We start from the raw sequence: 25,451 nt of genomic DNA, 5'->3' as shown, positions 1-25,451 counted from the left end.
TAGGGAGCTCCTGCCACATCAGGCCCTTCTGGACAGTTCTGAGGGCTGAGCAGATGATGTCTTGTCTCACTGTGACCTGTTTAGGGCACAGATGTTGGGAACATTTGATGTATGGCATAGTGCCTGCTCTTGGGAAGGTTCCAGTCGGAGGACATAGCCAAGTGGACAGACACTCAGAATTAGGCACTTCAAGACTGGTTTTGTATTGGATTGCCCTGTCTGGATGTGGTTTATAGACTGCTGAAAAGAGGACAAATCCTGGTACCATAAAATGAGATATTGTAACTTTATGTTAACCTCTAACCCTTCAAGTTAAGTCTCAAATCCACTCTGCTGTTCCCAAAAATAGGCAGTGAGGGTTTTGGTTTACTTTGCAGCTTGAGATAAGGAAGGTTAAAAACATAACAGTCTCTCTCCTTTTGTGAACAGTGACCCTAAGAATGTCTAATTCTGGCCAAATGTCCTCCTTACCTCTCTATAAATCATGTAGAAAAGATGAGGACAGCCAGGAAAGAAGCAAGAGGAAAAGGTGGGAAAGATGTTCTGGAGTGAGTCAGACTAGTTGAGAGAAGAATAGCATGTTAAGGCACTCTCCCCCCACTCCCAGATAAATGCCTGCAAAACTCTCTGCCACTTCCAATATGGGATTATAACCAAATAAAGCTGCCTTTAGCCTTCTCAAGTTGCAGTGGTAAAAGTTTGTCTTATAAAACAATTCATTCAGTGAATATTATTGAATATCTACTGTGGTGGAGTAGTGTCAGGAGGAGTTGTCCCTATTGTCAGGAAAACAGTAATCATTCAGGTGGAAAGTGTTATGAAAGCACAGAGGAGAGATGCAGGTTGATCAAAAAAATGCTTTCAAGTGGAGGAAATGCTCCATCAGCCTGAATGTTCTAGAAGATAGCCAGGGAAGTGGAGAAAGGAGATCCCAACAAGTTTTAAAAATGAGATCAAATCAGGAGGTGAAATATTTTTAAGGGCAGAGCTTTGAATTAAAAAGTGATGAAAGAGCAAATACGATTGAAGGAAAGGTTATGTAGCACCCTGCTTGCTAAATTCCTTTGGAAGCTCCTGTTTCTTTAATACTCTTGCAGTTTGGTCTTGTATATCTGTTTATTCTTAACGTGGGCTAGAAGCATGTGTTACTGCTTCCTTTCAGAGTTTAATTTTAAAGCGTTTTCATCTTCTACTTTTAACTTATCAAGCTAAACTTTAATTTTGGTTCTCGCTAGTACTCTTCATCCAGAATGGCAGAGCAGTTCCGACACTGTGTATTTTAGGATTCCTCATCCACTCTTGACATGCATTTTCTCAAGCCAAGGTTTTAGCCCTGCAGGGCTCTCCACACCCCTTCCCTTTATGTATTTGTTAAATTTAATGGCAGCAAAATAAAGCCTGACTTTTGCAAGTTGAGATAGTAAATAAGAATCAGTTTGTGTGTGTGTGTGTGTGTGTGTGTGTGTGTGTGTGTGTGTTTTATTTTCTCGGGCAGATTCTAACTTTGATCAGTATCTTTTTATCCTTTATTTACCAGAAATAATGACTGAGTTGTTTGAGGACCTATTAACTTGTTGCTGGGGGGTAGAAATTGGGGAACAGAACTTGCTTCAGCACTTAGAGAAGGTTTTGTCAAAGTAATGAGAGCAGTTCCTGTACTTCATTATTCCAAATTTATTTTTATATTGGGGGAGGGGGAATTCCACCAAAGTTATTTTTATGTAGCTTTTGAGAGATGGAGAGAGGTCTTTTCCATTTTCTATATGGATTATTAGTTTTAAAACTGAGTCTTTAGAGAAAATGAATCACTGACAGTCAAGGACAGACTTGGTAGCAGAGAGAGGAATAAATCAATCATATTTTTTAAAGAAAGGTTAGAATTTGTCTTTGCCATGATTTCCCAATGATATTTATTTTGGGATAATTTACCACTTAGTGTTCTTACAGACATTTGATGACTATTTAAAACTTTGGCTTATAAGAACATATAGCTACTATGACTAGCATGTATCCATGCCAATTTAGAGGTAACTGCTAGAACAAGTTTGGAATGTTTTGCATGTTATTGCTGTCTTAAGTGGCAGAGAAAGATTAAGAATTTTATTTTTATATTTGTTCTTAACTAATATGGAAATTAGTTTTAATTATTTCAGCTTTACAAATAAAAGTAATGCTTTAGTTGAAATTATTGTTAGAAATCATTCCCAACACCACTCTTTGCCAAGCCCTGTGTACTTTTGTGGTTTTTGATGTTTTGTAATTGTTACTAAGTGATGTACCCTCTTTATAGAGGGAGTAAAATTGCCACATTTTCATCCCTGTTCCATCTGATGCAGTTTATTGTCTTCTTTTGTGTTTAAATGCTATTTTAAAAAGTGGTTTGTGACTGTTTGTCTTTGCAGGATCGCCCCAGGACATTTGACATGCACTCACTGGAGAGCTCACTCATTGACATAATGAGAGCTGAAAATGATTCGATTAAAGGTAACTTTAGAATTTCAGTGATTTGATTTTAGTAAGTAGTTAAAATGTGTATTATTTATGTAATAAAACTGATGAATAATGTGGAAAATATTATAGATTCATAATTTGTGTCCAGTAAGTTCCATCAGTGTTACCTCTTTTTCATTAAATACTCAAACTTATTTAGACATCCAGAGTAGGCCCATCACAATGCCAATTAAGAATACAAGAGTAGTCATTGCTGAGGATGGACAGTTAACTGGAAAGACATGAGCCATACGTCTCATTTTTTATCGCAGGCAAAAACTGCTCAGTGCCCCAAATGTGTATGCCTATTTACCCATGACAGAGACTATAAACTAGGAAGAGTTCATATGTTGATAGATGTTTTTTCTTTTTTTCCTAGTTTCACATTTCAAAAAATGACCAACAGTTTCTAAGTTAAAATGAACTTTTGTAATTCTTGAAATATGTATTGTTAAAAAAGATATTACTATTCCTGCTTAGATTATGATCTCAATTCTGCCACCAACTAGGTGTATTATCTTGAATAAGACATTCAATCTGGCTAAGCCTCAGTTTCCTCACCTTTATAATAAGGTACTTACTATAAATAAGGGATGGACTTATTATAAATAAGAGACTTCTTATCACCTGAAGAGCTTTAAAAATAAAGTAAGATGCCTGGGCCCCACCTGGGCTTGCATATTATTTTTTAATGTCTCTGGTGATTCTGACATGCAACTAGGGTTGAGAATTATCATACCCGTATTCTCTAAAGGCCCTTCCAGCTGTCATTTTACGATTTTGTGAAGCTACCCCACAAAACAAAAACTTTTTCTTCACAAAATCTCACTTTACTAGAAAGCAGTTTTGTTTTTGTTTTTTAAAGAAATTGTTTTTTAAAGAAATTGTTTTTGTTTTTTAAAGAAATTTGGAATGTTTGGTATTTTTCATCATCTCACTTTCAGTCTTTCATTCATTAAACATTTATGAGCCTCATGCTTTGTATTGGGGTCAAAGCTTTGTATTGGGGTCAAAGATGGCAAGGCAACCCACACTTCAAGTGTTGGCCCGCCTAGCTTGGTTTTCTTTGAGTTAGGTTTATCATATTGGTGATGCAGCAAAACTAAGTATTTTTCAACAGACTGATAGTGGTAACTTTTTAATGAGGAAAGCTTTTGGGGTTCTGGAGAGATAGAAAATGATGTGTGAAAAATATGCATCCATTTGATGAGATGACTTTGAAATAAAGTATCTTAAAAGTCTTTACTGAATTCCTCTTGGAATTCTGAGGGATAAGTCTGTAATCCTGATTCATACTGTTTCTGTTGAAGGGTGATGTCTCACTCACAGTCGGCTCTATTTTTGCCACTTTTTAGCACTCTGACTTTAGCTTCTTTGTCCCTTCTTTTTCTCATTAGAAAAAGGTTTAGAAGCACCAGAAAAACTGCACACTGTTCAAAAGTAGCTAGAGGAGAAATCTGAGTAAGGTCTGTGGATTGTACTAATGTCAAGTTCCTGGTTTTGTACTGTAGCTACGTAAGATGTGGGGACAAGGGGTAAAGGGTACATGGGATCTCTCTGTACTACTTTTTGCAACTTGTTATCAATCTATAATTATTTCAAAATTAAAAGTTGAATGCAAAAAATGTAGCTGAATTTTTTTTATTCCTAATGTGTTTACCCTTCAGCAACCTTTTTTTTTTTTCTTTCTTTATTTTTAGAGCTTCCTATATGCTAGATACTAGGGATAATAAGTAATTATAACTCATTTTTCATGATAAGTGCCTATGGTTTTTATCAGAGAAAACCAGTTTACAAACAGCAGCAGGTGGAAACATATGCTATGTGAAGCTTCTAAGAAGCAAGCCTCCAACCAGTACTTAGGCTAGATACAATTTTTGGTATACATTATTCTAATAGAATTATCAATAGAAGTTCTTTGGTTTATCCCTTTTATCCAGGGCATTTCTCTCAGATTTATTTCTTCTGTCCTAATTTGCTTTACATTTCTTCTTGCCAAGCTTTACTTAAAGTTTCTTTAAGCTGATTCTGTAAGGGATAATCAAAAGTTAAGTCTAATGACAGAAAATATTAAATCTGATTGATTGACCTAGTCTGGGAATATGAAAGTTTTTGTAAAATTGTGCTTAATAAGAAGCAGCATGGCAGAATAGAAAAACCATGGGTTTTTAAGAGTCAGATCTGGATTCGAATTGCCACTCTGCCAGTTACTTCAATTTGTGATAGTGTGAGAATTCATTAATACAATGTATTTATAGAATCCAGCACACTGTCTAGTTCATAGGAGCCACGCAATAAATGGTATGTAGTATTAGCCACCTATTCATTCTGTTTTCGTGTTAGCAAATGAGAAAGCCGGTTTGAATTTAACAGTTTATGCTGAAATGCCAGGGTAACTTTAGCATATTAAATTAAATTTATAGTTTTTTTTCTTCAAAGAGCAATGAAGAATTTACAATGAGTTCATGGTCCTAAAATGCTAGATTATAGTTATGCTTGATTTTTTTTTAAACCAAAATGGTGAACTTTCTATCACTGGAGTATATCACTACCAAAAATGTTTTGCTCAGGAGAATACTTCATTTTTTGTCATAAACTCTCTTCTGATTTAAATAGCTGTTTTAGGAACACTATGCTTGATTTTAACAGTGGTTCTATTGTGAAACTTTGTTTATAGGTGATAATAAAGTTGAATGCCTTTAAAAAGTAATGCATTGTCCTTTTAAAATAAGTATCTAAAACCTGCTGATCCATTTTGAAAATAAATAAATAACATCTCCACATGCTCTAGTTTCTCTAGAAACAGAGAAGACAAAAAAATGGGCATTAATTCTATGAGATTTGTAGAGAGCAATGCTTTTCAGGGGAAAAAGGTATAAAAACTTAATTAAAAGGATGAATTTGAGAGTTTTTTTGTTTTTTCTTTTAAGCTTCCCCTATGAAGTGAAGGAAAATTATAAAATTTGTTTGGCTTTTGTTTTCATTCTTTCATTTGCAGTTCCTCATAGATATGTAGTTTGTGCTTGTATGTGTTTAAATAATAAAGGCTAAAAGTTAATATAAAAACTACAAGTTGAATACATTTGCATGACTATATTATTAACTTACATTTTTTAAAAAGACAGAAAATTGAATTTGCTTTTTCCATTTGGGGGAAAAAACTTATAATGTTTAAAAAGTTTATTTTTGCAATCAATAGACAAGTGCCTAATATGCATAGGAACCTTCAAATACAGATTTTGCGTTTCTTTATGAATAAATAATTTGCTGATTCCAACTGGCTTGTTGGAAACCTTATATATATATATATATATATATTTTTTTTTTTTTTAACAAATGCTCCAAAGAATACCTAGCTTGTTTTTTTTTTTTTTTTTCTTTTTTTTACAGTTTATTTAAAAATTTTTTCTTCAATTTTAAGGCTACTATCATTTTCTCCATGTTCAGGGGTTTAGCTCTTTTGGGAGGAAAAGGGTCCTCCCCACATCTTATCTCCATGTCCTTTCTTTGGTTGGACAGGCATGTCTGCATGTTATTTTTATCCCATGGGATTGTGTGTGTTGCCTTCTCCATAATCAACGCCTGTGACAATCTGCAGAAGCTTTTCGCCAGAGACCGATTTCATTTTCCTCACCACACAGCACACCCAGTCTCTCTCATAAGCTAAGAGCCTGAGCTAGAGACCGATTTTGAATTTCATCTCCCAGGCAGCAGCTTGCACATTGTTTCATTATTAGGCTTATCAAGCATTTTTCTTCACCTGAACAGAAAAATCTTTTACTACTGTGGATGCTGAGATGATTATTTGGGGCTCTCGTAACTTATTGTTATTTGTGCTTTTTTGTCCTGGCCTGTGAAATTGGTATGTATTGTTTAGAAATGGAGCAGCATGAAATAGATTAAAACCACATGCGAGTACATCTGTTCTAGCCTTCTGAAGCATAGGTTGGACACAGTCAAATAAAGATTCATGAAGCAGTATATGTTCAGTGTATAGTAGGAGAGACCTCTGGAAATTAAGGAGTTTTTTTTTTTTTTTTTCTTTCGTGTGTGTGAAGGGAATAAGGAATATAGGCATAAATGAAGTAATGGTAGTTTATGGACTGGAAGGAGAAGGTCTGAGATAGTCCTGGAAAAAAGAGACAAAAATTAGTGCTTGAAAATTATCACATATTAGCTCGAGTATAACAACCCACAATTTCATAATAGTGGTTGATTATTTTAGATCCTATATATGAAAATAATTTAATATCCAACTTGCTTCACTTCACTAAAAAGCCAAAATAAGACAGTGAAGTTATTGAGAAAACAAAGGCAATCTGTAAATTGTCAACGTATTATTGTTCAAATGTTAATTAACTAAATTATGCGACAGAATGTTGTCCTATTTTTCCTTTGAATATTGTGAAAATGGAAACTTTTCCTCTTAATATTGCTGTAGAATGTATCTTGCTTTCAATTTTTGAAAGGGGGGCTCTCAGCATATCCACCACAATCTCCCTGAGTTTTCAGACATTTTAAATACTTCATTTGAATGTAAGCAATGACGATTGCATTCAGAAATGCAAGTTGTTTAAAGTGCCAGTCTTTTGCATATCCCCATGGTGCCCAAAAAACCTATTGCAAATGTAGGGAAGTATGGGAGTATGTTAAAAAAAAAATGCACATTACTGCCTCACTTGCTTCAAGCATTCATTTAATAGAATTATTTCAAGTGCTGTGGCTATACTCCAAAAATGCTATGTACTTAATTCTTGACTGCTGAAGGTGTTTTGACCTTGCATTTTAAAACACTGTGGATGTTTTTTTTTCCTTATCTACACATTAAATTTGGGGACCCTTCCCACCCACTATTTTTCATTTCTGTGGATTTGTTTGAATCAAATGCTTAAATGAGTAGACAAGTGATGTTCCATCTGTGCCTCTTTTCTTTGTTGCTAAGCAAAAGAATTTATAATATTCTCTCTAGAAGCAAATCATGAAACTCAGTTGAAAGTTTAGTTCAAAAAGCCTATTTCATTAAATTTATAAAAGATTTTATGTCACTATAAGAGAGTGACTATGGAGATCATTATTTAAATTTTATCTTTATGGGAAGGAAAAAATGAATATTATATCTATCTCTATCTATCTATCTATCTATCTATCTATCTATCTATCTATCTATCTATCATGAAGAATAGGCAGGAAACCTTAACTTTTCCTTTGATACACAATTCTGATACTCCTACATTGCAAATTGCAGTCTCTATGTTAGAGAACAGATGTTGTATATGGATACAGATGTTTTAGAATAGATATAGTATACTGATAGTGACATTATATAGACTGATAATTCTCTAGAAATCTGCTATGAGTTGCTGAAAATAGGACTAAATTTCATGTCATTCACTTATAAATTTGAATTTGGGAATAAATAAAATTTTACAAGTGAAAGGGACTCAAAAGTTCTGTTGCTATAAAATTAAAATTTATTTTTTATAAGGGTGGAGGTGCGATATATCTTACAGCATTTAACCTTTTTCCATTTAAATGAGTTTGCCATTGGCAATTGGAGAAAGACTACTCTGCAACTCCCCCACCTCCCTTAAAGTGTTACATGGACATTTTCCTTTAAGGGACATTTAATGGAGCCTGATACAAAGTACAATAAAGAAGAAATGGATAATGCAAACCAGCTCATTTTACTTGGACTCAAAATCAGTTTTTTCCTTCCAAGTAAATTAGTATTATGTGATCCCTAGCATCTTCTGGCTAATTGCCGGATCTTTTAATATTACCAGTCTTTAGGATTCAGAGGCAGCCACGCAGCTGCACTGCATGCCCAGTTGGAGCCTTCCTGGTCTCCGCTTGTTCCTTCTTGCTCTGTTTGGATGATACCAACTAATTCAGAACTGCATAGCAGGGGAGTAGCCAAGGTATCTCAAGATTGAAAAACTGCCTTACTTCTAGAAGCCTCATGAATAATGGAGTAAGATACCTAGCAAAGAATATGATTAAAACTGCTACAATTAACTTTGTATGTAGAGATTTAGGAGTGAGGTGGATTTCCCCTCCTTCTGTACTCTACCTTTCCTAACTGCTGAAATGGTACATCCTAAACAGTCTTTCTCTTTTGCCTTTGCTTAGTTGTGTCCTATGGTGGGACCTGGGCTTCTCTGTTGAGGTAACTCCTTTTGTGAGGAAGGCAAAGTTGTGGGGTATGATTTTCTTTGTATTACTGGTTCAGGGCATATTCTTAATTTTGAACAACTGTCTCCTTTATGGTTTACTTTTGGTCAGGATTTGTGGGATTCCTCACAACACTGTTTAGGCAGAGTGTATAAAAGTGTGAATTTTGAACAGCATGACTACATTTTTCAGATTAGGGGTTGTTGGTTGCTTTTTTTTTTTTTTAAGATCGGGGAGGGGATGGGGAAAGGCCTGGGAGAAAAAATGTGATGTTTGTGAACACTGATGTACTCATAGGATTCAAGTGTTCCTTACTACAGCCTCTAAACTGAAATGAATTTAGATACTAATTTAGATAATACTAAATGTGTCTTGGGTGTTGGCCAGATCCTCATCTGCTCTATTTATTTACATAACATGCACTGCTAAGTAGGAGGTAGTGATCCCTTGCCCTCTACCCCCCACATATTTGTGATAGAATATTTGACTCCTGTTTTTATTTGTGCTGAAAATCATATAAAAATTGTCACAAAGGGGGATTTGTCTTATGTCTTTCATGATGTGGGTTCATAATTACTTAAGCATACACCTTATCTTAATCCTGAACATTGAGCACAAGGGATCTTATTTTGAGTCTATGAAAATTGCCTAGTCATCTTAAAATATTGTTGCAACTCTGCTCTTACCTGGGTGAGAGGTAAGGATAAAGGTGGGGGGGGGTGATAGTAATCCTTTTCTGTTATTAGAAGGTTAAAGATGCTAAAAATTTCTTTAAAAGTTTCTTTTAACTCATTATCATTTCTTTTTCTCCTTTGCAGTTGTATTAAGGCTCACCTATTTTATGGCCATTAAGACTTAATTTTGTTTGGATACACATTCAGCACAGGGATTATTAAAGGAATAAACTAGATGTGACAGTTAAACAGAGATAAATCAGAAAACAATCTGCAGTCAAGTAACAAATCAACAAGTGCTTTTCTTTAATGTTTTATATTTTCATGTTAACTATTGTGCACAATTTAGTAAGTATAGGTTTTACCATGCGGACAGACAAAAATAATATTCTCCATTCAGAAATGAAATCTGAATGTCATCTAAGTGGTAAGGTTTTCAGATTTTGTCAACGATTTTTCAGTGATAAATATTAGATCTCTCCTGATAGTATAAGACAAGGAGTAAGGGGGTCCAGACAATTTATAGAGGTCCATTTTTCTTATATTTTGTACGTTTTAAGTGTCACTTATTGTTTTTCTATTTTTTTCCTTTTGTATTATTGTAAAATTCTATGAAGAGGTGACTTGCTGTCCCACTTCCTGACAGCTCCTAGAACAGCTCTATGTACGAATATCTGCTTAATGAAAGATCTTTTGATGATGGCGAAGACAATAGGGAGTTGTTTCTGAAGGTCTTAAGGCTTTCCTTGATCCTGTTATATAATCCTGGAGTATGTTATTTGCTGACTTTGGGGGAAGGGAAGCAATGCCACATGATTCATAGCTGCCATAAAAATATCCAAGATTCTCTTTGCATGCAGTTTAGCAACAGGAAGGAGGAAACAGTTGCATAATTATGCCACAAAATTATTACTTCCTGATATGCGTGGAATTTCTACCTGAACGTTTTATGCAGTTGATTCATTTATCAGCAGTGTATGTCTGATTAGTTAATTTCTTTACTCACCTCTCCTTATTTTTCTCTTCAAGTTGCTATCAAAGCAAAAGAGGGACAAAAGAAAACTCAGTTAATTTGTTGTTGCTCCACAATAAAAAGGAATATTTTTTAACTAGTTCTAAACCTGTTACTATTTGAATCAGAAATTGAGAAGGCCAGGCTGCCTTTGGGCTTCGTTATTTTGTCTAATTGATTGACCCTGAATTCAGTCCCACACCAGTGCACTCAGTTCTAAAAACAAGGCTTTGTTTTAGTCCGGTTATTACCTGGTAACTAGTCAGTCGAGAACATTAGTGGAACTCGGAAGGGAAAGTAGTTCCGTGATCTCTTTGGAAACCAGGTGGGTTGATGATGGTTGCTATACATTGGGAAAGAGGAGGAATCAACTAATTAGAAAACCCTTTTTGGGTCCTGAAAAACCAACAATAATGTGTACATCTGTAATTATGAAGAGCCACCGTGATTAAGTGAAGTATAAAGAGCCTAAAAAAAGAATCTGACTTCTGCTGGCCATAAGTTCTTTTTCTATTTATAGTACAACAAATATTAGCTGTCTGGCATAAATAGAGGTATTTAAATCAACTGCTCAATCTCTTTAATGGAAAGAATCAGAAATTGTTATTTTATTATAGACTGACCCAAATGTTAAGTAGTAAAAAGGAGAGAAACATTTAGGATTGTGTTTAAACCTGGCCTTGCCACGAGCGGTTATGTGGCTTTAGGTTGGTCACTTCTCCCTAGGCCTTGGTTTCCTCAACTGTAAACAGAAAAGTTGGGCTTAATGATTTTTAAATTGCTGTCTACAGTTCTTATAGTTTAAAGACTGAAAATAGTTACATGAATATCATGTAAGTCTGGGTGTGGCAGACTGTTTAATATTGAATGCTTGTATGTAACTAGAGATAATCAAATTTAGTTGTTTGAGTGAAGGCTTTTTTTCTTCAAGATTGCGTATTTTCTTTTTGAGGTAGGCCAAGAAATACAAGCCATGTGAAATGTTTCTGTTCTCAACCTGTGAACCATGGGCCTCTTCAGCCTTGGGAATTATTTGGTGGGGTCTGTGAACCCTGTAGTGACCAGCGTTCCAGTTTAATGATGGAAATGCTGCTTATATATGCACGGTTACCTTCCAAATGCTTGTGAATATTGATGTAATTGCAATTAAAACATAGTTAAAGTTGTTACTCTATTCATAGTAGCCTCTGTTAAGTTTTTTTGTGTTTGTGTTTTTTTTTGTTGTTTGTTTGTTTTACTTATTGTATTCACTGGGGTGGGAGGTGGGGGCCACAGTTATCATGGAGAGGAGCCTTTATGAAATATTTTGACCAAAGTAAGTCTTAATAATTATGAAAGATTATGAAATACTGCTCTGGGGAGAGCTTCTCTAACTGTTCCGCTTCAGGCTCTTGCTATTAGAATACTACCCATTACCATCAAGTACATAATACATAGTGAAAAGGAATTTAATAGAGGAAATGGTGAGTAGGTCAGAGAGGGGTGGGGAGGTCACTTACTCTATCCTAGAGCTTCATCTCTGACATCGGAAGCCATCTCTTTGCCCTTTGAGGCAGGGTTAGGAGTGTGGGCTATTTAGGTTCTAGCCTGCACAGTGCCTGGGTCAGGGGAGCCAGATGACTAGAGGTACAGGGAGCTGTGTAACACAGCAGCCCTCGTTAGAGGCGGGGAGACAGGTACTATTAGAGTCTTCTTTAAGCCACAATGGTTCGGAATTAGCTTACATTTTAGACTTCTGTTTATATTCTAGTTCCACTAACGTTTGCAAACATTCCATGTACCAGGTAGGAGTTGATCACAGGACATATTTGATGCTGGGCTATGTGTTTTTTCTGCTTGAGGTAGATCTGGATACATTCGGTATAGAAAGCAGTGTTAAATGCCAGTTCCATGTGAAAGGGCACTTACAAATGAGATCGTTTCTTTGATTTTTCTTCTATGACCCTTCTGAGAATTATCTCTAACTTAAATCCTTACTATAACTTTTTATGTGGGTTGTGTGATCTCTGTTTTACAAAGTTGAGGAAATTGAAGTTCAGAGAGAAGCACCCGCTTCTGTAAAGTCATTCGGCTAACTGGTATCTTGAGGATCATGCCAGGAACACATAACCTTTAGCTCCCGGTTTAATAGAGGACGTATTTATTATCTAATCTTTAAGGGGAAAACAAACATCACAAAAAAGCCTTTAAAACCTTTTTTCATCTTACTTAGTATATTTGAGATAGAGGGTAAGGATTAAAGTTTCTGTCCTGGGTATAGAATATAAATCTGTATTTTATCATTATAATCTTCGATAAAGGATTCAGATCTCACACCTGCTGGTTTCCTATTAAGAGTGTCTCTTTTTGGGTGGAGGTCAAAACAGAATCACTGAGGGAACTTTTCCAAGCTGGCTTGTTTTCTTCCCTGATTCTGATTCATCAGGTTTGTCATGGGACTTAAGCATGTTTGTTCCCCAAGTGATTCATACACAGTTCTCCCTTCCTACCCTCATCTTCACTCCACTTCGAGAACCAGTTGAGATATATGTGTAAATTCTAAAGCTGCCTGAGACCGTTCACACAGCAGATATATACTGAGCATCTGCTATGTGCCAGGTACTATTTTAGACCATTGAGATATATCAGGGACTGTAATAAAAACAAAGACCCCTGGCCTCATGCAGCTTATCCTTCAAATCATTAGCAGGTATTTTTGAACAGCCTATTTATTGTTTAGTTTTTAAGGCTAATAAATAGGAAGGCCCAGTGCTTTAATTATCCATAGGAGAATATAGTGGCTGGGCCTTCTGAAAAATACAAAAGGTGAAATTCTTTGAAGAGGTATGAAATTAAAGCACATTCTTCATTAAGCTTCAATTAAATCAGAAGAATTTATATTAAGTAAATAAGTAGAGTTGATGATAGGTATGTGTGCAGAAAGCCAACTAGTGAATTTGCTGATTTTTTTGGTGGGGGAGGCAGGGTTGGACTTCGGTAATTTTTTATTCATGTAGGGAATAGTGTTCAATTTTTTAAAATAATTTAGACTAAATAATAGACTAGGTATTTATTATCTAACCTTTAAGGGGAAAACAAACATCACACACACACACAAAAAGAACCTTTAAAACCTTTTTGTCTTACTTAGTATACTTTAGATAGAGGGTAAGGATTAAAGTTTCTGCACTGGGTATAGAATATGAATCTATATAAAAGGAAATCACTCTTGATTCTTTTTATTTTCTAGGGATCAATCAGAAAAGTCTTAAATACTTTTTTTTTAAGGATATGTATAAATCTGAGAACTTTAAAGTTTTGTCATTTACAAGTGACTTAGCTTATGGTCCCTAGAGATTTGGTAAGTTGTCTTGATCTTTTATATTCATTTTTACCTTGGTGCCAGTTTCACAATTCTTTGTTTATTCACTGGTTCTTAAAAAAAAAAAAAAAAAAAAAAAAAAAGCCTCTTATAATGCATGCTTTTTTTAATCAACCTTTTTGCAAGGTAAGACAATCTTATTTCTTGGCTTTTTTTTCTGGATTACTTAAAACATTTTTCCTACCCTTTTGTCTGTTTTTCCATTTTTCTTTCCATGATATCACTTTTTTGTTAAACAGCTTTAGCTTGGTTTAGTTTGGACAAAAACAATGCCTAGTTTTTAAAAGCTTAAAAATTGTCATTAATCACTGGTATCATAACATCCTCTTAAGGCAAGTTATCTTGTTGCTCTGTTCTCTAAATGTAGCATCTAGAGTCAGAAGCTTCTGGCTGGGATAAAAATAGCCTTCCTGCTTTTGCTGGTTTGTTGTTAGGTTTACCGGCAGTAGGAAATCTTTTGAATTCCTTAATTGGGTTAACTCCTTGCTAGATTTTCTCTAGACATTCCCTTCTGCCTGAAATTCTTAGAAGCTTTTAAATCTTGCAACTTCACACAGGTCCTTCACACCAAAGCAATCCTTACTTTATATTAAATTGTTCTCAATCTATAGAAATGTATCCCATCCACTTTACTCATCTTACAGATAAATGTTACTTTCTTTTGCCACTGTTATAGTCTTTTTTCCAACTATCATCACAATTAAAAAGAATTAAATTTGAGGAAGATTCTCCCTGGTTTTATCAAAATAAAAAATTTTAAGTTGAATTTTCCATAGTTTTCAAAGCTTAAAAACCTTCTGGAACTTTGCCAGTTTGGCTGTTATAAAAATGAGAAATTAGTATTTTTTCTCTCCCAGAGGAGAATTATATCTGTTTGTGACCAAGGCCATTAGCAAACTGAAGTTATATATTGTCCAGGTCCCTGCAGCGCCATCTTGCTGCAAGTCTCAGATAGTGTTGACAGAAAGAGCAGTTGGAGAGGCTGGTAGAAGCACCTCCTTTAAAAAAAAAATTTATGACAATATGGATTTGATTTACTTAGAAATGATCCAAATAAAATTGGGAGCTTAGGTAGGAGGAGTGCCTGCAGATAAACAATAACAACAAATATATGTATGCATCATGGGAATGTATACTTGTGTGTATATATATGTGTGTATGTAAATCTTTGACCTACCTTAGAAATGGTCCTGAATCCATACTCAACCTTTCCCTGTTAGAAATGTTAACGGTGTTCACTGACACATTCCCTCTCCCCTTTTGTGGCGTATCTAAGTTTTTATATTGTAAGTCAGTCAAATAAAATTTAACTTAAACTTTTATGCTACTGGTCACTTATAGGACTGCATGGCTGTACCTTAGACAACGCTGCCAAATTTCCCCCTATTATTTCTTGGCCTACACCATGTCGCCAAGAATGCTGGCATGACTGAAAAAGAGAAGGTCATGGCATGACATCTAATAGCATTGTAGAACATTTGATATTTTTCAGTGTTTGTGTGTTTGAAATGGCAGCATTTGATGTATCATTTCCTACTGAATCATTAGTAGCAATAAGATCTAGGTGGCTTTTTAGACACTAACTTTTATTTTATCTTATTGTGAATAAATGTACCACTAATGCATTGGAGTATTTCCTTCTAATCTTTTCTCTTTTCATCTGTTTGACCAGGTTGCTTTAGTTAGTGTCATAAAGGAATATCATAGTGAATACTGTTCTTTTGAGCACCTCCTCCCCCAACCAATTCTAAATCAGTCTGGTTAGTAAATATCGATTCTCTCTAACTCATAAATGCCTAGTATAGAATTTCCTAGTTGGAGTATGGATTTTTTCCAGGCTGTAGAATTTGGTAGTCTAGTTCCCCAGAGTCACATTGTATGTGTCAGTTGCCTATATTTGGCTAGATTGAGTCATGTCACCAAATATAGCCTATGTCTTCTGAATGATGTATACCAGGCTTCTGGCTCCAAATGCCACAGCTGGTCTCCAGAGATTACTACTCTCCTTGTCATAATGTCCTTAAGATTGGGACTGCTGATCAGGTAGTATTTCTTTATATTTATAACATAATAAATACCAAGAGCCTTCAAAGATTAAATTTTACCCACAAAATAGGTTCACTTGCCTGAAACCCTAATGCCCTCCCTCTCCCTTGAGGAATTTGATTCTAGGGGTGCCAAAACCTGGGTTATATTTATAAATAGATAAGCTGTCAGAAACCAAACAAACAGAAATCACAAGCACTGGTTTATATTCATATTCAGATATCTCACGTATTTTTATTTTACTACACTTTATCCATTTGTCAAGTGCTGGTGTTTTAAATTTAGTGGAATGAACTCACCGAATGCTCACCTGGTGCCCAAACAGGAAACTCAGTATGCCTAGGTGAAAAAGCTCTAGGTTCTAAAGGGGGCTATTATGTAAAAGAGATAAGAAAGTTGGCCAGTAGCTGAAAGGATTATGTAAGAAGGTTAGCTATTGCTACTGATAGCTAGAAATAAAATTTGGTGAGTTAATTTTAAAAAGCTTTTCCTTTTGGGGAAAGAAGTCTTGGAAAAAGGTGAGTCTGAAAACCAGATATGAAAAATTTTCTTCACTGTGGACATGAAATGAAGGCTGCTGGTTCAGAAGTGGGAGGGCATCTTCTATAAGCTTGCCATGGAACAAAATGCAGAAATATTGGTGTAAAATGGCATCCATGGAGCAGAGAGGATATTAGAGCAGAAATGAGAGGAGTACGTGGAGAATGCAAAAAACTTGGAGAAAAATTTATAAGTCCCATGGCACTGATAATGGGAGCTTTCAGAAGATTTCCCAAAAAGAAGCGATATGTGTTATCCCATAGTGGATGTTATAAATCAATGACTCTTGGCTGTGAAAAGTATTTACAGAGGGATAGATAGGTTGGGAAAGCATTATGAAAGTAAAAAAAAAAAAAAAAAAAGTTTTTTTTAAATGTCATTGCATATGTTTTAAAATGGAAATAGAAAGCAATACTGATTGTTTAACAAAATGCCACAGGTGTTTTTTGCTGCTCAGAGGCCAAAACTTGATTCCAGCCATATCACAAAGCCAGGTTAAAAAATTAAAAACAAGTATCACTTTCACAGAGTTAGCTGATGAACTTTGCCAATGATTTTTCAATGCTGAATTGTATCTTAGCTGAGGGGTAGAATTACTGTATTCAGAAATCTAAGGACAGAAAAATGCCAGAGGTCACCTACCTTGCGGGTGAGGTAAGGAGATTTCTTCAAGGAGGTTTGTGTTGAGGCACATTTTAAGAACTGAGTTATGGGGCATCTTTGTGCCTGTCAAGTTGAAATATTCTCTCTTTCTCCTTAAAAGGCATATAAAAGGTGAGTTTCTGATAAGGTGTAACTTCATTTGTTAAACTGGGAAAGCCAGTTTGGTAATTTGTCTTTTGGGTTCTTGTTAATTGTCCTTCCTTAGCCTCAAATAGGAGATACTATGGGTCATATAAAACAGCAGTGGTTTCAAGCCATTAGGATGTGAGCTTTAAAAAATTTTGGAATATCTTAGAATTGATAAAAATTTCCTCTCAATCTTTAACTTCAGTTAATGTAATTAAATATTTTTGTTCCTTTGTTTACCTTCATCACCTTTTTAAAATGATTTATAATAAATAAAAGTGGTATGTGTATTAGCTCTGTAAGTTCATTTACTAGAGGATTTTACAGTTATAATATTGATGCATAAGTTCCATTACAGAAAATCAACTGCTACTTTGTAAGTTAAGTGATTCAGAAACAGAACTCTCCCATCCCAAGTTTTTGACAGTTGAGGTCATGTACTTGTTCCTCGTTTCTCAAGTCTATTCTTTTTCAAAATGTACTTGTGATAGGTCATAAGATCCAGTCTTGTAGTTAAAGTAGTCACATGGAACTCACTGGGTTTGGATACTAGTCTGTGTACAGAAGCTTTAAAGAATGAAGCCAATTTTTAGGAAGAAAATAAAATTATCCAAATTAATTTTTTACTTCCTTCTCCTCCATCTCCATTCCTGTCCTCACTCCTAGACAGGGACAAGCTGAAATTTTTAAGTGGAACAATGAACAGCTTAATTAAAAAAAAAAAAAAAAAAAAAAAAAAAACCTTGTATTTGGTTTTAAATAGTAGGAAAATTTTTTGTTCTGATTTTGTTTCACATTAGACTCAAAAGTTTCAATATGGATTAATTAAAGCTGCTGGAAGTAGAGAACGTTTTTTTCTTTTCGGGTTATGAGTTCATTTTTGTTGAGATCATTTCAAAGTAGCAGAATTTTGAGACATTGGAGGATAGCAGAGGCTTAAAGTTCCTCTCTAAAGAAGTTGTAAACCAGGAGCTATTGGATCGATAGGACCATATCTAATGTCTGGTTCCTATAGCATTCACTGGAGCGAGGTAGCATCTTTCTGACATCTTAGAAGGCTTTCCCAAGTCTCAAGGCATGGGAGAACCTCTGCTTATATACTTTTCCATGGCCTTTGAGAGTCTGCAATGGTTCTGTGGGGTTGTAGTTTAGACTGCTGTTTCCTAATGGAATGTTTGTAATTGTGAGTCAGTTTTAAATTCTCACACTACTCCTGATTTATAGAATGCTGGACTATGGTAGATAATTAATAATCAAGTTCCTCTATCCATTCCCTAGATGAGCAAGACTTGTTGAGGGTTTTCCACCACTCTTATGAAGGTGGGTGCAGATGGACATGTGGGGTATGGAGACTTAAAAATGTTGCCACAATGATTTTTATAATTTATAGCATAGAACTAGGTACATGGTATGCACTCAGTAAGGATTTGTGGTATAAATACCTCAACTTACATGTAGAAATTCTTCTAAAACAGAAATGCAATTTCTATAAGTTAATGCCTTAAAAATTGAGAAATCTCAGTACTATTTCCCCCTTATTTGTGGACTACCAATTTGGAAGATGGCTCATCCTTCAAAAATTTTAGTACCTTCACAATTCTGTTTTGATTGACATCCTGGGTACAGTTAAATTTTGAACCATTTCAAAATTTGAAGGGAACTACTCACCCAGCACTTATTGAGTGCCTACTGTGCTCTGGGCACTGTGCTAAGTGCTTTGCTGTATTTTGTTATGTATTACTACAATGAAATGTTTTTCTTTATCTTCTGTACTTATTCCCCAAACTGTGAATATAAACCCATCACTGTGTCTCTACATGTAGACATAAGCCTGGTACTTTTGTTATAAATCATATAGAAAAATATTATTGCTAATTATAAACTTTGAAAAAGCAACAAAAACTACACAAATGATAAAAAATTCACATTTTTATGGGGCATAAAATATTGGGATTAGATTATGGGTTGGTATTAGAACATAATGGTATAAAGAAAAGTACTTTGGACAGGGATTTGGAAATTAGAATGACCTATTAGTTAAATGTGAGGGATATTTTATTTTCCCATTTTCAAACTTTCCCTCTCTGAAGATACGTGAACATGTTATGTTGATTGATATGTCCACTGACTCATTGTGTTTATTAGCACAGCAAATTTTTGGCCCATATTATAGCTTTTAAAATACCTTGCCTATTAAAAGCAGTCAATTTAGCTCTGTTATTGAATACATTTAAGCCATCTATGAAGAAGATAAATTTAGTAACGGCCTTCTTTTACCTTCAGGTCGTCTAAACTATTCATATCCAGGATCCGATAGCTCTCTGCTTATTAATGGTAAGTGATAATTGATTTACCCTAGTAAAGTTCACAAAACTAACTGCTCACTAGTTAGTTCTAGGTGAGAAAATACAGTAGCTGTGCTTTGACAAGTTGTCAAATGACGTTAGTTTGTTTTGTAATGATAACTGCAAGTTGTTATTAATTTATCAGCTATTTTAAGAATAATTAATTCTTTTTCCTCCAAATTGTGGCAGAAACTTTTTTAAAATTTGAGAGCCAATTGATTCTTTGTCCTGAAATTGGTGACAATGAGAATGAAATGAGAATCCCATAACGATGCATAAAAGAATGACTTTATCTAACATTAGCTTCTGTAGAGTGACCTTTGAAATGTCAATATAAAAAACATTTCCATGTAGTGGGAAAATGTTCCAGGAGAAAGGGAGAGTAATCAGAGATCTAAAATCAGAAAAAGCAGCCTAAGACCACAGTGCTTGAGATTGCAAAGGACAAGGTCATTCACTATTTGTTTGCTGTCTAAGGAGTACAAGAAAAATGAAGTTTTGGTGGCTAAAACTTATGTACATATGCTGAAGCAAGCTTAATTTCACAGGGAAGGGGGATCATCCATGCACAGAAGAAATTAAAAAATTAAAAAGTACCAACTTTTAGTATCACAGACTTTAAATAATTGGATGGAATACAGAGGTCTTGTTTACTTCTTTTCTAACCATTTACTGTTGAATGTTTATTTCACAATTCAGTGTGTTTATAATGCCTTTCCATTTTAAGTCCTACCACCTCTAAGATGTTTTCTTAACTAGCTAAATATATTCTCTTCATTGTAAAAACAAAACAAATTTTAAAAAGCTTCACACCTTGTCTATGGTATATTGTAAATGGGGAATTTAAAATTATTTTTATGATTGGATCTCCTTTTGGGTAGTGTTTGAAATCAGTGTGCTATAGAATATAGGATTGTTAAGCCAGGACTTGTTAAGAGGAGATTTGATTTACAAGAGAGTTGTTTGGCTGTACCAGATCTACTAGAGACCGTAAAGTTTATAAAAACCTCACTCATTCATCAGACTTCGGTCTTTTCATGCTACAGCTGCTAGAAATAATGCCACAGTAAAATATTCCAGCATAAACTTGGTTAGGTTGAAAACCAAATCCGATGGTGAAAATGGCATGGGGATAAGGGGATCTAATATAAGGGATGCCATGGGGTAGGATTTGCTTTACCGTTTCCTGTGGAACGAATTCCAGAGTCAGGTCCACACACTGGAACGTTGCAGTGAACCAAGATTTGGAATACTGCTGTGTGATCTTAGGCAAAGTGATCAACTTTCCTTTGTCCCTATTTCCCCCTGAAGTGGTTGAATGAGGTCAGATGCCCCTAGGGCCCATGTTTGTTGAAGTGAGAAAAATAAACACTCTCTAGTGGATTTTTCTGAGAGCTAAATTCGCTTAAAGAAAAGAAATTTTAAAAACCCAACTATTATTGTGAGATTGTCCTTCATTTTTTATTCCCTCCTAATGTCCTTTCTTTTATAAATAGATAATTTTGTATTGACCTTACTTGGCCAAAAAAAAAAAACAAAAAAAACAAAAAACTTTTTCCCCTAATATTTATGTTTTGAAATTTTGCTGTACTATAAACTTTAGAAGTGGGTTAAATGCTTTTTACTGTTGCATACATGGAAATTGTGTTTATTATAGAGGTATATTGACTGAGGTTAACATTGTCTCAAACTGAAAGATAGGAGGATAAAGAGAAAACAAAAAGAGAGGTCAAAGAGAGGAAACTTGCTGGCTCCTCAAGCAAGACCCCAGAGTGTGGGGTTATCACTGCTACAGTCTCAGGTCTGGTCTTCAGCTTTGCAGTACCAAAACCTGGATTTTGTCAGAATTGATCAAATGTTGTTAGCTCTTGATGACCAACCCAACTAAGACCAGATGCCCATTTATTCATTTATAGTAAGAAATAAAACTTCTAGGTGAATCAGATGCTGAAACTGACGGATAGCCATATTGTCTCGTCATAACACAGTCCTAATTGTAGCAGAAGGTTGCTTGATAGTCATGAAATTAAAGGAAGGTGTGGGGGTGGAGAGATTTTGAAACAATTTTTTAGTTACCTTGATTTAGGTGTGAGCATCGCCAATTCTCTTTAGCTTTATTTATGAAACCTCTTGCTTCTGTAGATAACTTATTCTCATTCAGGTTTGATTCTTAGTACCTTCATTCTCTTGTTGGCCCAGGTTTTGCAGGTACCCATATTGAAAACCTATTATAATGAATTAATTGTGCTTAATGAAGATAAACTGTTTTAAATTTTTAACATTTGTTTATTCAACCACCATTTGAGTACTCAATTACTATGGGCCAGGCACTGTATTAGCACATAAACTTGTGCATAATCTCTATAGATATTGTAGATTTAAGGGGAATGTAGAATCCCCAAAAGGAGCCTAAAATGGTGAGTTTGTTAACCCAGTTTTCTTGAGTGTTACCTTTTTATTAATCCTTCATCAACAGCCCTCTATATGATTAAAGAGTGAAAAGCTATTTAGAGATAATGTAGTAAAATAATTATTCCCCATTGAACTGAGTGTCTAGTATAATGCTATATTTCTTTAAGAATATAATTTCTGGGTTTTTTTCCCCCAACATTTTTGGTTTTCCTGATTATATACTAAGTTCTTTAGCATCAAATTATCTCTAATAACTAACCCGTTAGTGGTCCAGCTATAAACTTAGCAAAGTCGTATCACATAATATTCTTTTAATTGCCTCTGGGCCTTTATTTTTTGGATTCTACTTCTTGTTGAAGATATACAGAGCAGAGAGGCAAGTAGCTTTGACTCTGGGTTCATGTAGAATATGGATTCAAATCTCAGTCATAATACTTTTTAGCTGGCTGACCTGGAGAGAGTTACTTAGCCCCTGCCTACCACAGGATCCTCATTTGGAAAATAAAAAAGGAATATTGCTTATTTAGTAGGTTGCAGTGAAGAGTCAATGTGTATAAATCACTTAGCATAGCACTTGCCACATAGTAAACCAAATTAAAATAATTAGAATAAATGTTTTTTTCTTTGTTAGAAATATTAGTGCTAAAGACTTGTAGGAAAAACAGACAAGGGATTATGATGAGTTTGTAAGAAGTTGTCTGTGGTTGTTAAACATGCTTTCTTTGTTATTAAGATAGGTAACTTAAAACTTAACCATATTCACTTTTAAATGCAGTCATTCACATCTTACATATCCATCCAGCCTTTTTTTCAAAAACTGAAAGTAAAAGCTTAATGCATTGTATTTTATATTTATTATCCAATTTTAAGTCTAAAAGGAGCTGCTCTTCCCTGTTCATAAATAGTCTATTCAGGCTTTTCTGAACGTTTAGAAGAGTGATTATATAGCTATCCTGATTTTTTTCAACTGTAGCTTGCAGGGCTTTTTCTTCCAAGTCTTTCTTGAGTTGAAAGCCATTTCTTGTTTTGTTTGGATAAAAGATGAAAGAGCTGTCACATGAACATTTTAACATGAACATTTGAGTTTGACTATGTGATTTTTATTGTATAACTTGTTTTGAAATTTTCAAGAAATCTCAAAGCTTTTGGGTAAGAGACAGAGTAGAAATCCTAATGATATAAAAAAGGAAATAAAGATTCAGAGTGGTCTACAAGTTTATAGCAGTTTATATTGGAATAATATTGGAATTTGCATGAACAAGGATAAAGGGGGCTTTACTCATTTAGGGGATCAAATTTATCTTTTTTTTCTTTGCACGTGCAACTATTAGATTTCATCTTACACAATGACCTTCATATGCCTTGACTTGTGACTTCTAAAGGCAATGTCAATATAATTCAACAAATAATGACTGATAACTGTGCTGAGAATGTTATACATATTATAGGGAATATTCAATTTATTTCTGCCTTATTAGTTGTAGAGATTTTTTTGAGGCATGTTGGGAAACCTGGGATTTTAAATGTATAAAACCCCAAAGCTTTCTAACTACCTTTGGGATTCCTTTTACTGGTAAATTTAGTGAAATAGGGACATAATTAGTATATCCATTTTATGGTTATGAAGAACAAGCCTGAAATTTACTGTTTTTCAACTGTGTGTAAACTTTGAGAAGGGAGTGCTCATTAAAGGCCAGACCTACTTCAGTTTCTTTGGTGTGTCTTGGTTTAGCTCAGATGGACATCAGATTAAAAGACTGATATGTTTTTGCGTATGTAAACTCTAATATATAACTACTACCACCACCATCTCTGTATCAAAGGCTTGTCCATTGTACTTTTGTTTTAACCTTCCTTTCCACTGCTTTTGCTCTTAAGATTAGCTGCTTCAAAAATGAACCTTGTGACAAAAGCTACAGAACAAAAAACATTAAATTTTAACAGAGTCATGGATGTATTTCCTTTCCTCTGAGGATGTCTGTGCACTTTGAAGCATCAACTAAATATGTGATTGTCCTAGAGGAGGTGATTAGTAAGAGATCTGTTAAAGGTTAGCATAGAACAACATCTCTTAATTATAGTTCTTTGGAATGAAAGGAGGAAGATTGTTTGCTTAAGGGGGGCAGAAATCTGTCAAAAGGAGAATATAATTTTAGCAAAGAAAAATGTAGATTATGGTTCTAGCTGCTACTGGATTGCATAATAAGGAACATGCAGAAAGATCCCTTCCATGAATAAGATCAAATGAAAACAATGTAAACTCTGAAATGCTCAGCACTTGTTAACCTTAGATAATGGAGAGCTGAGTTTGTTGAAGACCAACCTAAGAAAATATGCATAGGAGTTTGCTTCTGAGGAAGGGAAGAAATGATTTATTGAGCATCTGTCTGTCCACACATACTTAAAGTATCTTTTGTTATTCTCTCATCAGCTCCCCATTTTTATAGATAAATTAACTGAGGATTAGGGATATTCAGTAACATTTGTCCTTCTGTAGTGTAGCTTTTTACAAATAATAGTATCAGATCTTTATTATATCATATCAACATTGTTTGCATATTGTACTTACAGGCTAATGTAATCACAAGTCAATGTGACATAGAAAATTAACTATTAAACGTATGTCTTAAAGTAATTTTGTAATGGTGAGCCCTTTAAAAACAGTATCTTTTAGCTTCCACTCTTTGATTTCTATCCTTTTTAATTGGTTTACCAATTTGGCTACTTACCTCCATCCTGCATATTTTTTTTTTTTTTTTTAGTTCTGTTGGAAGAGTCAGTTATTTGATAACATCTTTTAATCTGAGCCTTCCCCACCCCACCCCACCCCAGATAGAATCACAGTCTGCTTTGTCAACATGGGGCAAGGAGAGGTGCAGGTAGATGGAAAGCCTGCAGCAGGCTGGAGCAGCCTGATATGATCACTTCTCTCACTGTCTACAAATCCTTGTGTATTTTATCCCTGTTCTTTACAGAATTGATTAGATGCTCTCATATAGGAAAGGATGCTTTTCTTTAATAGATCAATTTTTGTTTGTAATATAAGTACCAAGAAGAAAACCAAAAAAGGTTGATCAACAAACTTAGTAATATAGTTTATATAATAATAATAAATTCAAATAGCACAGAAAGGGGTAAAAGAAGTAAAAGACTCTTTCTTTCCCCATCCCAGTTTCTCTCCCCAAAGGATTATTGTGGTTGTTTCTAGAAAAAAGTTCATGCATGTTCCCAACTTTATTTATATTGTATTTTTTTAAATTATGCAGCAGGTACCACACAATACACACCTATGCACCTCACACAAACTACATCTTCATGGGTTTTGCATACGGGCACATGAAAATGCACCACGTTGTTTTCAAGGGCTGCGTACTAGGTATTTCATCTTATGAATGTGCAGCTATTATGAATACTTTGTTTCTTTTTTGACTACTACAGATGTTGCAACAAATACATTAAAAATACTTTTTACGAGATAAATAATATTTTCATTTCTTTGTTTAGTCCTGCCCAGTCTTTCCATACCTTCTCTGAAAGTCTACCATAGCAGTCTAGTGGAATATTTTTTACTGGAGGGAATCTGATGACCAATATAGGGCTAATAACAGGCA

The 25,451-nt window shown here is 34.7% G+C and overlaps 1 protein-coding gene across 6 annotated transcripts in view; it reads left to right on the top strand.

Moving 5' to 3' along the window:
* Positions 1–25,451, top strand: part of CPEB4 (cytoplasmic polyadenylation element binding protein 4) — a 64,157-nt gene that overhangs the window by 15,197 nt on the left and 23,509 nt on the right. For 3 of the 6 annotated variants that reach the window (XM_037800804.1, XM_037800799.1, XM_037800800.1), the window contains exons 2-4: positions 2,403–2,484; positions 18,362–18,403; positions 19,367–19,417. In XM_037800804.1, coding sequence (XP_037656732.1) covers positions 2,403–2,484; positions 18,362–18,403; positions 19,367–19,417 — 175 coding nt within the window. The remainder of the gene's footprint in view (positions 1–2,402; positions 2,485–18,361; positions 18,404–19,366; positions 19,418–25,451) is intronic. The other 3 variants (XM_037800801.1, XM_037800802.1, XM_037800803.1) reach the window with 2 other exon arrangements.

This window comes from Choloepus didactylus, chromosome 13 (genome assembly GCF_015220235.1).
Source record: "Choloepus didactylus isolate mChoDid1 chromosome 13, mChoDid1.pri, whole genome shotgun sequence".
Lineage (NCBI taxonomy): Eukaryota > Metazoa > Chordata > Mammalia > Pilosa > Megalonychidae > Choloepus > Choloepus didactylus.
Note: the sequence above shows the minus strand (reverse complement) of the source record. Positions and strands in the feature narration are given on the sequence as shown.